At 39.6% G+C, this 13402-nt stretch overlaps 1 protein-coding gene across 3 annotated transcripts in view; it reads right to left on the minus strand.

Annotated features, from left to right (window-relative positions):
• LOC117375977 (membrane-associated phosphatidylinositol transfer protein 2-like) overlaps positions 1 to 13402 on the minus strand; it is a 105695-nt gene that overhangs the window by 56317 nt on the left and 35976 nt on the right. For all 3 annotated transcript variants that reach the window (XM_055224056.1, XM_033972376.2, XM_055224057.1), the window contains exon 2: positions 13082 to 13283. In XM_055224056.1, coding sequence (XP_055080031.1) covers positions 13082 to 13159 — 78 coding nt within the window. In that variant the 5' untranslated portion in view covers positions 13160 to 13283. The remainder of the gene's footprint in view (positions 1 to 13081; positions 13284 to 13402) is intronic.

Consider the following 13402-nt stretch of genomic DNA (forward strand, 5'->3'; position numbering starts at 1 on the left):
CATTAAATACATATTATGAAGATTGAACAGCGTTGGCTTCAACATTGACCCCTGGGGGCTACTTTCTTTCTTACCATAATATCATTTATATAGTCATGGGATAGGCTACACATTGGAGTGACAGTACCTCATTAGTGATTATTCCTAGTTTGTCCATCTTCTCCATTTTTTACATTGAAAGAGAATAAGATTGTTGTGAAACGCAAAGATGTCAATGTGGTTACTGTTCCACAGATCTGAACTGTAACTTGGTCGTGGGGCACCAAATGCTTGCATGCAGGGAGAGTCTTTAATGCAGACATTCCAGGCAAAGAAATAACCTCACCATGGAGACAAGCAGGTATCAGACCCTCCATCAGAAAAGTTACATAGTGTACCTTTAATTTGAACACACTTCTAAACTGAATCATAGGCCATACAATTCAGTCTTATCATATAGGCCTTACATTTACTAATCTTATAGACCATAGTCCACATGCTGACGTTAAGAGGCAGAGGGCAAAGACCAAAAACCATAAACGTTTAGACATTTACTGACAAATCACCTTCTGTTACTCATCAACAACACTACACCTCACCTTGACTGAGAGAGGCTATGAGAGTGACAGGCCTGAGGAGAGGAGGAAGAGGAGGACAAGGAGGAGAAGGAGGAGGAGGAGGAGGAAGAAGAAGAGGGGAGGAGAAGGAGGGGGAGGCAAGGAGGAGAGTAGGAAGAGGAAAGGAGATAGACCACATGTGTCAAAGTCAAGGCCCGCGGGCCAAATGCAGCCCTCCACATCATTTTATGTGGCCCTCGACAGGGTAAATTAAAAGGTATGATGGTCTTAAAATCTCAATTTATCAGGAGATACACAGTTACACAGCCATATTTTTACATCTAGGCAAATGCATATGAAATATTTGTAACTTGAATAAGTCATAAATACAGAAACAGTTAATTAACAAGTAAAAAAATGAGTTAGATTTATTTTACATCTGGCCCTTTGAGAGCAGCCATTTTGCTGATGTGGCCCTCGGTGAAAATATGTTTGACACCCCTGAAATAGACGATGGCAAGGAGGAGGAGAGGGAGAAGGAAGAGGAGGATGTCCCAGAGTTATTAGGCTGACAGCTCCTTCATTAGCCCCTCAGTTCTCAACACAAGCTCTCCAGACACAGAGCAGAAACACCAGACGACTGTCCAGACCAGATCCCCACATAGCATACATACAGGAGGGACAAGAGGGAGGGAGATAGTAGGGCTGCACAATGTAAGGAAATGATACGAAAGAACCATATTGTATTGCAATAACAAGATTACTGCGATTATTATTATTATTATTATTATAATTTTTTGCCACAATAAGCCTAGCGATATATTGTGCAGCCCAAGGAGACAGGTCATTAGAGCTGGGTATTGCGGTATGGAGAATAACAACATGCATTGGAATTTTACATCCACATTAGCTTTAAAGGTCCTATATTACGCAAAATTCACCATCTTATAATGCTGTTACCTCATCAGAAACGTATCCGGAGTTGTGCTTTGTTTCATTCACACACGTTTGAGAAACCCTTTATTACTAGCCTGTGTACACCTTCAAATCTCAAATTGCTCTGTTGCAACTTGTGATCTCATGCAGTGGTAGTTAACCTTTTACTTTTTGTTGAGTAAAAATAGGTAGAAATTCCAAGGCTGAAATTATCCAAATGATTCAAGTGAATGGAGTGTGTATGTGCATGGAGTTTAAAAACACAGTGGAGCACTTCAAGTATTGCCACATGACACCACAAGGTGAAACAGTTTGAGAGAAGAACACAGCCCAAACGCAGGGTTTGTGTGTTAAATATGTATGAATGAAGCAAAACACAACTCATAACGTTTTTAATGAGGAAACAATATTTTAACATAGATCAGAAAATAGCATAATACGGGCCCTTTAATATCAGAACACAATTGTCACTTCTTACAGCTCAGCAGCTTCAGTTTTAAAGCAGTGGTAAGCAGGTATAAGAAGCAGTTGTAACTAATTTGTGTCTTGGCCTAGTACAGATATAGTGTAAAAGCAGCTCTTAGGATCAAAATGAGACCACTCTGTACCATCTGCATCTAATTCTAAAGTGTTTTTATTGTTCTGAAAAACATAAAGTGTTCTGTTAGCATGCTGGTTAATTTGGCATGCAAAGTTGCATGCTAAGTTGCATGCCAAGTTGTGAAAAGAGCTCATAACTCTTCACGTCTTTAAGTCAGTGAAAATCAGGTACAGAGAAGTCCATCAGAAATACAGTATATAACCATACTGACAGAGGCCATACAGAACCAAAATGAAATCATGTTATCAAGTTGTGTGTTTAAGCGTGCTCCATTCCCTCAGGTGACAGATAGCCCCCAGCAGTGGTCTATCAAAGAAAAGAGGAAGGTGATAAGACTAGCCCTGGTAACGTCGAACAGCAAATGTATGAACAGGTAAAAGACAAAACAAAAAGGAGTGTAAAAGGAAGAGGTTCATCTTGAGAAAAAAACTGTGGGTAAAAGGGGTATTGCGCCAAATCATTTGATCTTTCTACCATGTTATAATGTTTTACCCTCATCAAAAACATGCCTGAAATGGATTTAGATGTCATCTGCATCTTTCAAGTATTTTAGCGATCGCTCCCAGGCTCTATTCAAACCTCCTTTACGGTTAGTTGTACAAGCTTGTACAATGCTCCACCCACAAGCCTACATCACTCATGCTCCCACACAACAATTCTCCATAAATATACAAATGCATGATACAAAACTGTACACAAAAACGTTCCAAAGCTGATGCAATGCGCAGTAGTTTCATTAGCAAGCTGTATGCTGATTGTGTTATGATAGTGCTCTGGAGGAGGAGTGCGGGGAGCAAAGTGTGGCAGGACTCAGCAGTGTCAAAAATTAAAGTGAAACTTCTAAAAGATCTTAATTGGTACCTGTCACAGCAACAAGACAAATATATGATATCAGTACAAAATATCCAAATCCTGGGCCTGGTGATGATGGGTGAATGTAGTTGGCATGGAACAGCAGCCCCAACTCCTATTTGTCTGTCCCAAGTCAGCTGTGTAAAGTATCTTCACCTGAGAGTGTGAAGTGTGAATGAGGAGTGACTGAATAACAACTCAGGCAGCCCGGTCCACAAGCACAGCTCCATCTGACCTTATTGTGAAGAGTTAAGCACAGACAGGATGCTGATGCTGGCACTTCCTTAGTTAAGTCAGGTCTCTCTCAAAACAGCGCCAACACTGCTCTCCATCGGCTTCTATGTAACGCCTCATAGCTCTGGGCATATTAAGATTATATAATCTGTGTTGTAGTTACTTGTCTGGGACATACAGTTCTTACAATTATTTCCATTTTTACTAGTCTGTTTAAAAAGACACATCTGATGCACTGCTGGACCTGGTGGTGGACCTCTGGACCTGTGGTGCCATGAACAAGTAACTGCCGCTCTTCTCCTCTGTTCCTCTGGAGGACTCAAGCCTAGTGCCTAGGACGTTCTCCGGGCTTTCTCCTCTTGGTTTTACACTGGCTGTTTTATTTGGCTTTTTTAGTATTTTTGGCATTGGCCCCAGTAATAATTTTACCTTATTTATTGATTTATTTTGTAAATAAGTAAGTATTTTATTGTTTCTTGATTTTACATTTGTTTTTATTGACAATGCTCCCTTGTTTTTAAAACGTTTTTAGCAAGAGTTCCTAGTCTCTTTTTAAAAAGGTCCGCAATTAATCGTTGTGACATTTTATATAATTGTGATCATTGCACAAGATTATAATTGCCTTTATGGCACCAGACTGCCTCATGTTTCTGATTTAGATACAATGTTTAGATGTTAGTTCTGGTGTGAAACTTGTTAGCTTCTGTGCCTATTCTGAATTGGGGATGGTTCTTCACCGCCAGTCACCATCTTGGCTAGTGGGCAGGCAGTGGATCTGGAGCCGGTTGACAGCACACATATATATCCTCTAAGCAATCAGGTGAAGTCTGATATTTGGAATTATTATGGCTTTGAAAAATAAGACCAACCAGGCACTGAGCCACCAATCTGCAGAGACTGCCAAAAAAAAGTTGCTGCTCCGAAAGCAAACACGCGCAACTTACAGGCACATTTGTGAGACAACCATCATGCACTGTTTGACAAACTTGAGCTGAAAATATCCATCGTAAGTAACATACCATGTTAAATAAACTATTGAATGTAGTTTGTGTTAGTTTGGATTTCTATGAATGATGGTACATGTTTGTGTCAACTTTGTTATATAACTGACACATGTATCATTCATTCATTGTTAATTTCACTTACAGAAAAAAGGTGAATGCTCAAATGACACCTGCAAATTGTATGGTAACTGATGTTTTAGTTGCTTTTTTTTTTTTTTACTGTAAACCTTGGTTTAATAATTATGGTGATAATATTGTTAATTGCAATTATTTTGGACAAAATAATAGTGAGTCTATATTTTAACATTGTCCCATCTCTAGTGGACCCTACACCAAAAAAGTTACAAGGTGCACCTTTAATGCAGCAATGTACAGTCCCATGCATTGTGGGAATTTGTGTCCACTCAAATCGGAAAACAGCCATGTAACCCTTAAGGGACTTCAGCATCACTGGCTCAGCATTGTACAAATGTGGTTGCCATGGTGACACGAGTATCTTAACTAGCACATTTCTTCATTTCCTCTGCTTTCTTTCCTCCTCAGCTCACTCACTCCTCTGAATACGAGCTGACCACCGCACGCTGCTGATGTCACCATCGCCATGGTAACAAAAGGCTCCAAGAGTGAGGTCAGAAAAGAGGTAACTACTGGTCACTCTCAAGATGCACACAGCATTCTACAGTTCACCCACAACCACACTGATGTAAATGAGCTGTGTCCACATGATGTCAGCAATAGATTAAAATATGGCACAGCACTATTCATGGGTTTCAGGCATAAGCATTCCTTGCTGCTTTGAAGGATTTGTCATGGCAACAGTCCTCTGTTATAGCAATAATTCAGATCAAAATACTTTATCAGGAAGGAATCAACCCACAAACAGTTAAAAAATACTTCTAATAACTAATAATTCACTTTCAAATAAGTAAGGTCCTATATTATGCAAAAATTAACCTGTGAGCTTAAAGAAATATCAGAATGAAAAAAGGTGTCATTACGAATTTACATTCTTATAAAAAATAACAATGAAAAAAAACAACCATTTAAGTGAAACAGAAATTTAATTTGGTACCAGACTGTGTACGAAATCCCTCTACTCATCTCACCCATGGCTGGGCAATAGTGACAAAAATTAAAATCTTTTTTTTTTTTTTTTTAAACTCTAATGGTATATTCAAAGTACATTACAACACTCTCTGTTCATAGCCTGTCTGCACGTAGTCTGTGTGTGCGTAGCCTGTCTGCACGTAGTCTGTGTGTGCGTAGCCTGTGTGCGCGTAGCCTGTGTGCGCGTAGCCTGTGTGCGCGTAGCCTGTGTGCGCGTAGCCTGTGTGCGCGTAGCCTGTCTGCACGTAGCCTGTCTGCACGTAGCCTGTCTGTATGTCTGACTGTACCCTGTATTTAACCTGTATGTAGCCTGTCTGTCTGTAGCTCATATGTAGCCTGACTGCGCATCTGCATGTGCCCTATGTAGCCTGTCTGCTTGTAGTCTTAATGTAGCCTGTCTGCCTGTAGCCTGTATGTAGCCTGTAGCTCATATGTAGCCTGTTGTGTAGCCTGCATGCGGATCTCTGATGATGTTTGGTCTGTACACATGCTCTTGTGTACAGACCAAAGACAATATTCCATTTCAACATCCAGAGTAAAGACTACAGTCAGTGCTCTACCACCGAACTACCCTCTGTCTAATGGAAAGTAGGATCATATGCTTACTGTGAAAACATTTACACTGAAGAGCTCACTATTAACTATACAATTAATCTAGTTTTCATCCTAGTCAATTTTTTGTTATAACCTTTTAATTTATTTTGACTTCAATTATGATGATTGTATTGCACTCAAAGACCACCACATGTTCAAAGACATGTGCTTTGGACGTTTACTTTGTATGGCCTGAGCCTTGGATTTAAAGTTATAAGGTTGCACCGTTTTTGTCCCTTAAGTCTCGTTTCCATAGGGCTGGTGCGAAACCTGAGTGTTTCCACTGCATAAAACAATCCCTACTGCCCTCTTTTAGGGGTCCGAAGCAGGCCGCTGGAGGTACTACCATCCAAAGGGTCTGGAATGCTTGGGAGCTGAGAGTCATTCAAGGACCAGCAGCAACTCCAGTCAAGCTGTGTTTCCATGCTCCGGGTACAGCTCCAGGGCTCTGCTATGTGAACAACTGATACCACCTCAACATAACTAACATTAACTTAATAAAATCTAAATCATACCTGAATTATACTAGGCCGATCTCAGCGAATCACAAAAAGACATTTAGTATTCCAAGTTTGTGGCACTGTGAGATGAGGCTAAAGGTGGAGTAAACACTGAACTAATTCTGGTTTATCGTCAGTTTTTTGCATACATTACATGCATCTTCACCTCTACGCCATGTTTTAACCCCTCTTTATGTAATGCATCAGTTTGCGAGGCATATCAGCTCAACATACAAGTTGCTGTCACTAGAAATACGGTGGTATATCACAAAATCAAGTCAGCGCTGGTGAGAAACGATTATTTAATGTTTATATCTGTTTCTTGCCATCTTAATGATGATCATTTATCCAAGAAATGTCAAGCGTACCAGTCCCAACTCCCGTAAGGTCACCCATAGTGTTCGGCTCCAGTCAAATGAAGCTCATCGGGGCTAGCAGTTTTGGTGTGAATTTGGAGCCAGGCTCCATATTTGGAATTCCGACTGCAAGTATCATAGCAACCAAAGAGCCAATTTGGAGTGAAGCTGTGGAACGTAACGGCCCTCCCTGCAGAGGCTGGGCCTATAGCAACGCTGTCAATCAAGTCTGTTGGTAACACTAGCAGGAGTAACCTCGGGGAAAGAAGGCAGCCGATTGGTCTTTTATTAATGTTCGTATCTTGAGTTATGGACACAATAGCAAAATAAAAATACCAGGATCATGTAGAGCAGCTTAATACGAACATTTTAAGACCAAAATGACGAGCCTGACAACAACATTTACGGAGAGAGGGGCAACAGAGCTGGAAGTGCAGCCTATGATCACGTCCTATTTGGAATGGGCTGGCTAGCAGGTTAGCTATGTCCATTTCTATAAACAGTCTATAGTCTAGTGTGTTGCATCCAAAAGCAGCCTGGGACGGTTGTAATCGATCCCCCCTCCCTCCTCTTTATATTCACTTTTCTTTCACTCAGTTGACAAAAATATTAGGTCAGCTACCTGCTTGTCGCCATGGGGATATTCGTGCATTGCCTGGAATGTTCCACAGTACGGCATTATCTTGCATTCTGTATACACCTGGTGTAACTGAATAAATGCAAGTGCAATGCGGTTCGGGAGTTGTGCGAATCCCGCAAGGCAGAGAAGGTCATTAAAATCCATGCGCCCTGCCACACTGAGGGGAAGGGATCTGCAGAAAGAATCTGTAAACAGACAATCTGCAAATAACCCATTCAAAGTACAGAGCTGGTGTTTGAGGTTGGTCGACATAAACCCTTATTTGTCCCTCTAGTTGACAGACACCTTTGACATTGCTCAAAAATACAATGAAAGGGGTGGCCTCTCCACAGATCTGACCTGTAACTTGGCCTGGTGGCTTCACCTGTGAATTGCAATTTTTCTGACAAGCATTAAATTTGCAATTTATGTTTTAATAATAGGAATCTGCTCAAATTTTTAAACACACCCAGAAGAATTGACAAAAAGACTGAAATACAAAACTGACAAACTAATGCAAGAATCACATTTGAAAAACATGTTTGTATAGATTTAAACTACAGGGTTAGAAATTTGTTATGCAGAATAAGACAGGAGATTTTGTTGATTGTGGAGGAAATTATGGTACTTAATAAATTGTAACGTTTGATCAGCTAATTGCGTCCACTTAAACTGCAATTTCGAGTTAATTGCAATTAATCTCACAGCCCTAATGGAGATAGTAAAAAATTGTCAATGGAAACAAGCAGATGGTGTACCGTTTACCAGAAAAGTTATGCAATGCACTTTTAACATTTTTTCATTACTCTACAGCTCCAAAGTATTCCTTTTCACCACAGTCCACAGAACAGCTCCATATTCTACGAGTTGGTTTGTTAGTGCTAAAAGTGGAGCCAAAGAGGCTTATTCCACACTGCACTACTTATCCAATCTTTGGCTTGCAGCGCTTAAAGCTATAATCAAAATACAGTTTATGCCAAATAGACACAAACATCAAGTGAAGCGAACTGAGGCTGCGCTCCACTGAACACGCTTTAGAGGATTAAAGCAATCCCTCTATATGTACGCTCTTCATATTCAGACATGTCAACACATAGAGGGGCTGTGGAGGGCTGCAAGGAGGCTGCAGAGCTTGGCACAAACATGTGAGCTGCCAGGTTCTACTGCCTTCCAGAGCTGGGTGTTGATGTTGATGAAAATCTAATTGTGATCTCATCCCTGTGATTTTCTGCTATTTTAGAAAACCCACCCACTACTCCTATTGGTCAGCCTCCATCATGCTTTGGCTATGAATGAGTGACAGGTGGATCTAACCAATCATAGTGAAGAGTGAACTTTCAGAAACAGCAGATAGCTTTAGTTACCTCATAAAGACTGTATAAAAAATACTAAGAAGCATGCTGAGTGGTTACCGCTTATGCTTTACAAAAGCGTGACTAAAAAACCTGACTAAAGCTAGCACAAGATCATGAGATGGGTCCCCAAGCACTGTGCTGTGACCCCAGTGGCACTGAAAAATGTCGGAAAATTTGTCCCCTGCATTTGATCCAAGTCAATAACATTTAATTCAATCAAAAAAAAATTACTATGGCTTTTTGGAATATTGCCAACCCCTATTGCCTTATGAAATGTGATGTGGAAATCTACTGTTTTGGAGCAGAAATGGGATAATCTCTAACACACTACAGCCCTGTTCCTGTGCTCACATCAGTGGCCCTGTGACCAAGGCTTTCACAATTGAACAAGCACACAGTTTAAAGGAGGCTTTAGGAGACTTGTGTTGTGCACATGTTGTGCACAACACAAGAGGGGATACAAGACATTATCAAAATTGTTGTTTTGGAAGGGTACAATATATATCTAATATAATACAATATATATTTATCATTTAACCATTTAAACTCAAAAGTATGTTTACTGTCAAGAAGGTACAAAACAAGTTGATCAAAATGAAACCATTTCAAATGTGTTGTGACATTTTTCAAACTATATATACATATATATACACACACACACACACACACACACACACCCCCACACACATATATATATATATATACACACACACACACACACACACACACATACATATACATATACATACATATATAGATATATGATCAATGAGCTATTATTGTACTTCAAACAATCAAATATATCTTTGGTCCACATGCCCCCTACACAGGAGATCATTAACAGTGCATTTTCTTATTTTTAACGGGACAATTGTGCAATTTACAATAAGTGTCTCTACTTAGGTGATAAAATCTAACTGAGATGGTTTACAGATTGCAGTTATTGGAAAACTGGCAAAAAAAACATTCATCTGTTTATTTTGAAGTTGGCTTTGTATTGGCTCATAAACATTATTAAAAGTCATATTTATCTATTTTTCATAAATACCATATAATTGACTAAATAAGTGAAATGAGGGAGGAAATAAAGATTTTTTTGCCAAGTCACCTAGGCCTACTATTTGCAGTAACTAGTGGTGGGAAATATCTAGGGTACAAGATAAGATTGCAATTTTAAAACTAAATTTGAATATGTAAATGTTGTAACAATTTTTAAACCAACCAATATTCTGAAACAATAAATATATATACAGTGTTCCCTTGTTTATCGCAGGAGTTATGTTTCAAAAATAACCCACGATAAACGAAATCCGCCAAGTAGAAAACTTTATTTTTTACAATTATTGTACATATTTTAAGGCTGTAAAACCCCTCTCCACACGCTTTATACACTTTTCTCAGACAGGCATTAACATTTTCTCACATTTCTCTCTTTAAATGCTCTCAAAGTTAAAACCTTCTTAGATAAAAAAAAAAAAAGCACAGTATTATTACAGAACAAAACCAAATACTGTACTATACTGTAAATAGAAATGACAGCTTTTAGAAATACTGTAACAAATTAAATTTTAATTAAAACTGCAAGCAGTGATAAAGGCCCTCGCCACCCCTTGCGACCGCGGGGTACACACCACCGCGAAGATCCTGCATTTCGTTCCCGCTTACATCGCCCCTCCCCCCAAAATCAGCGACTGAGTAATACTACTCCATTCATTCCAATGAGAGCATTTATGACATTGTCACACCTGTATGGTTGGAAATAGAGGTATGTCTTCATTGACTTTTTTGTTCGGTATGATGAGAGGAATATGTGTGTAAATTTCAATGGTCTATGACAAAGTAATAATTTGTCATCCCAGTTAACCAAAACCCATGTATTTCAATGAGAAATGTCAGATGTTGCCATGGCAACACCTTTGAAAATAGAGGTATGTTCTCATTGGCTTTTTTGTTCAGTATGGCACTATGGATGCCCATGCCAAATTTCAAATGTTTGTGACAAAGTAATTTTTTAAAAAACAGTTCAAGGGGGCACTGTGGAGCAATGTAATGGTTGACATATGTAAATTGCATATCTATGCACTCAGATCAAGATTTTGAACAAAACGTATATTAATGCCAGGAAATAGAGAACCGCATATCTGAGTTACGGGCTATTTAAAACTTCAAAAAATGTCTTTTTTCTTTGCAGGCTGGCCACACCCACATTTTATAACTTAAAAAAATTCAGCCGAGTAGCCTATAATCCCACATGGTTCGAGTTCATTTTGATCAATTTCCAAGTTTCTTGAATGAAAATCCGAGGCACAAAAACTGCAAATGTGACAGGTAAAATTTTGAAAAAATTGGGTTCCGCCCACAATGGCCAACTTCCTGTAGGGTTTAGGGTGGGGTCATAATATAATTTTTTACTTGTCTTGACATGTTCTATGTTTGTACCAAATTTCATTTGTCTATGATGAAAAAGGTCTCTCATTGCCGCAATGTATTTCAAATTTTGAGGTGGTGCTATTGAGTCATTTTGAAACATAAATTTTTTTGAACATCAAAATAATACATTTTTCACCAACCTTGAATTTTGGGTCCAATAAAATTGACTTTTCGTTAACGTTCAGGGGGTCAAAAATGGCTTCAAAGCGGCCACCAAAATAAGAATAATAATAGAAACACATTTTCCACCCATTATTTTTCTCCTAAACCATAACAGCTACAGTCATGTGACTTTCTCACATTGTGCCCCATCACAAATAAGGCCCCTGTGAATTTTTTCACAGGTACATGACAAATCGATTGTCTTCTACGAACTTTTTGAAAATGAAATTTGAAGAGGGCGCTAGAGAGCCATTTTGTGACAGAGTGCCTTAATTTGCATATCATTGCGTTCAGCTCACAATTGTGCATAAATGCTGTATTAGCGTTTTCCCAACAAAAAATGTGTGAAAGAGAAATATTTTATTGAAATATTCCAAAAATTGCGATTTTGTTGAAAATTCACCCTGACCAAACCCAAAGTCATCATCAAAATGTAATTGATAAACTTTAATCACACATGGGTTTAGTGGGATTTGACCAAATTTGACATGTTTGTGATGAAAACTGTGCGAGGAGATGTCCTGAATGCAAGGGTGTGCACTTTTGTCATTCCTGGGTTTCATCCAATATGGCCAACTTCCTGTACATTTTAGGGCGGGGCCACAATATCATTTTTGTCATGTCCTGACATGTTCTATTTTTTGATGTGAGTTTCAGATTTCAGACTCCATCCGCACAATGGTTACAACCCTTTTTATATCCTTGTTCAAACTTATTACTGCTGCGCTGTGTTTCTGCGGCGCATTTTTAAGCATCAGAGCAGAGCGAATCTGAATGCTCAAAACAGAAAGCCAGATGCTCTGTTCAAGCATCCAAAAGTTGAAGAAGCTGATTTTTTTTTTACATTTGACGCGCAGTGTCAACAATCAGACACTACGCTCTAGTGACAAAGCGATGTCACTATCCAGAACAAGTAGAAAGACATCAGCGACAAACTAGCAGCAACTTAATTGTGCCAGGCTCACCAGCTAGTTTAAAGGCTAGTCATAGACATGCCTCAGCAGAGCTGATCACCTCCGTTGATGGGTTTTATGTAATAAATACATTAAAGTCACTCTCTCAACCTGATCTGCAGCGTTCACAAAGACACAGGGAAAACAAAACATGCAAAGGCACTCGCATATCACAACGGAACTCTGGACACGCGTCAAGATGACGTGCATCCAGAGTGTTTATGACGCGCATTGGAGGCGTTTGTCCTAAAATGCAAAGGTGTCTAACTCGAGGCATCCAACGTGTTCTTGACGGTCCAGGGTCACACTGCTAGCATCGAACATTTATGTAAATTTGGCTGAATGCATTCTGAACTGTACAGGAGCCCATTAGCCAATCAGGAAGCAGAACACAATGCGCCTTCATACACTGTAAAAAAGCATGCAAAATTCCACAAAAAAAGCGCGAAACAGCAAGATTGCGAAAAGTGAACCGCGATATAGTGAGGGACCACTGTATATATATTTATATAAGTAAATTAAAAAAAACATTATGATACTTTATATTTATGTTGGATAACCAGATTATTATTGAGATATTACCAAGGTCAATAAGTTCTGACAGCTGGTACAGAGGAGGCACTTGGAGTTGAAGAAGTAGGAGTCTGACATATCTCTCCCTCTACCCATGGGTTTCAGAATGATGAAACATTTGGTTTACTGCCATAGCGATTAACAATTAAAAACATATTATAACTTCAGAGTGGGAAATGTCCTCAAAATGCTGCATATAACAGGAATCTGAAACCCATGACTAGCAGTGGCCAGGAGTGGTTCTTGTGAACTGCTTATGTGTTGCTGACCTGGATCATGTAGAGCTGAGCGATACGGTACTCCTCCACACTCATGGGCATGGGGATGCGGTACTCCTTGATGAGCATGGTGTTGCCGGTGGGAGGGGGGCAGAGTCAGAGGTCAGACGAGAGGAGGAGGTAGGGAGGGGGCACTCCGACACTCCTACTGGGCGCTGAGAGGGTCTGAGTCTGGACACTTCATGGATGGTATCTATGAAGACAAAGGCACAGAGAAGATAAAAGGTTAACATGGCCATAGTTAAAATATGCTGTCAACCCTCACTGACTAAGATACCACACAAGATTTAACCAAGAAAAAACAAACACATG

The sequence above is a fragment of the Periophthalmus magnuspinnatus genome, chromosome 9, assembly GCF_009829125.3.
Source record: "Periophthalmus magnuspinnatus isolate fPerMag1 chromosome 9, fPerMag1.2.pri, whole genome shotgun sequence".
Lineage (NCBI taxonomy): Eukaryota > Metazoa > Chordata > Actinopteri > Gobiiformes > Gobiidae > Periophthalmus > Periophthalmus magnuspinnatus.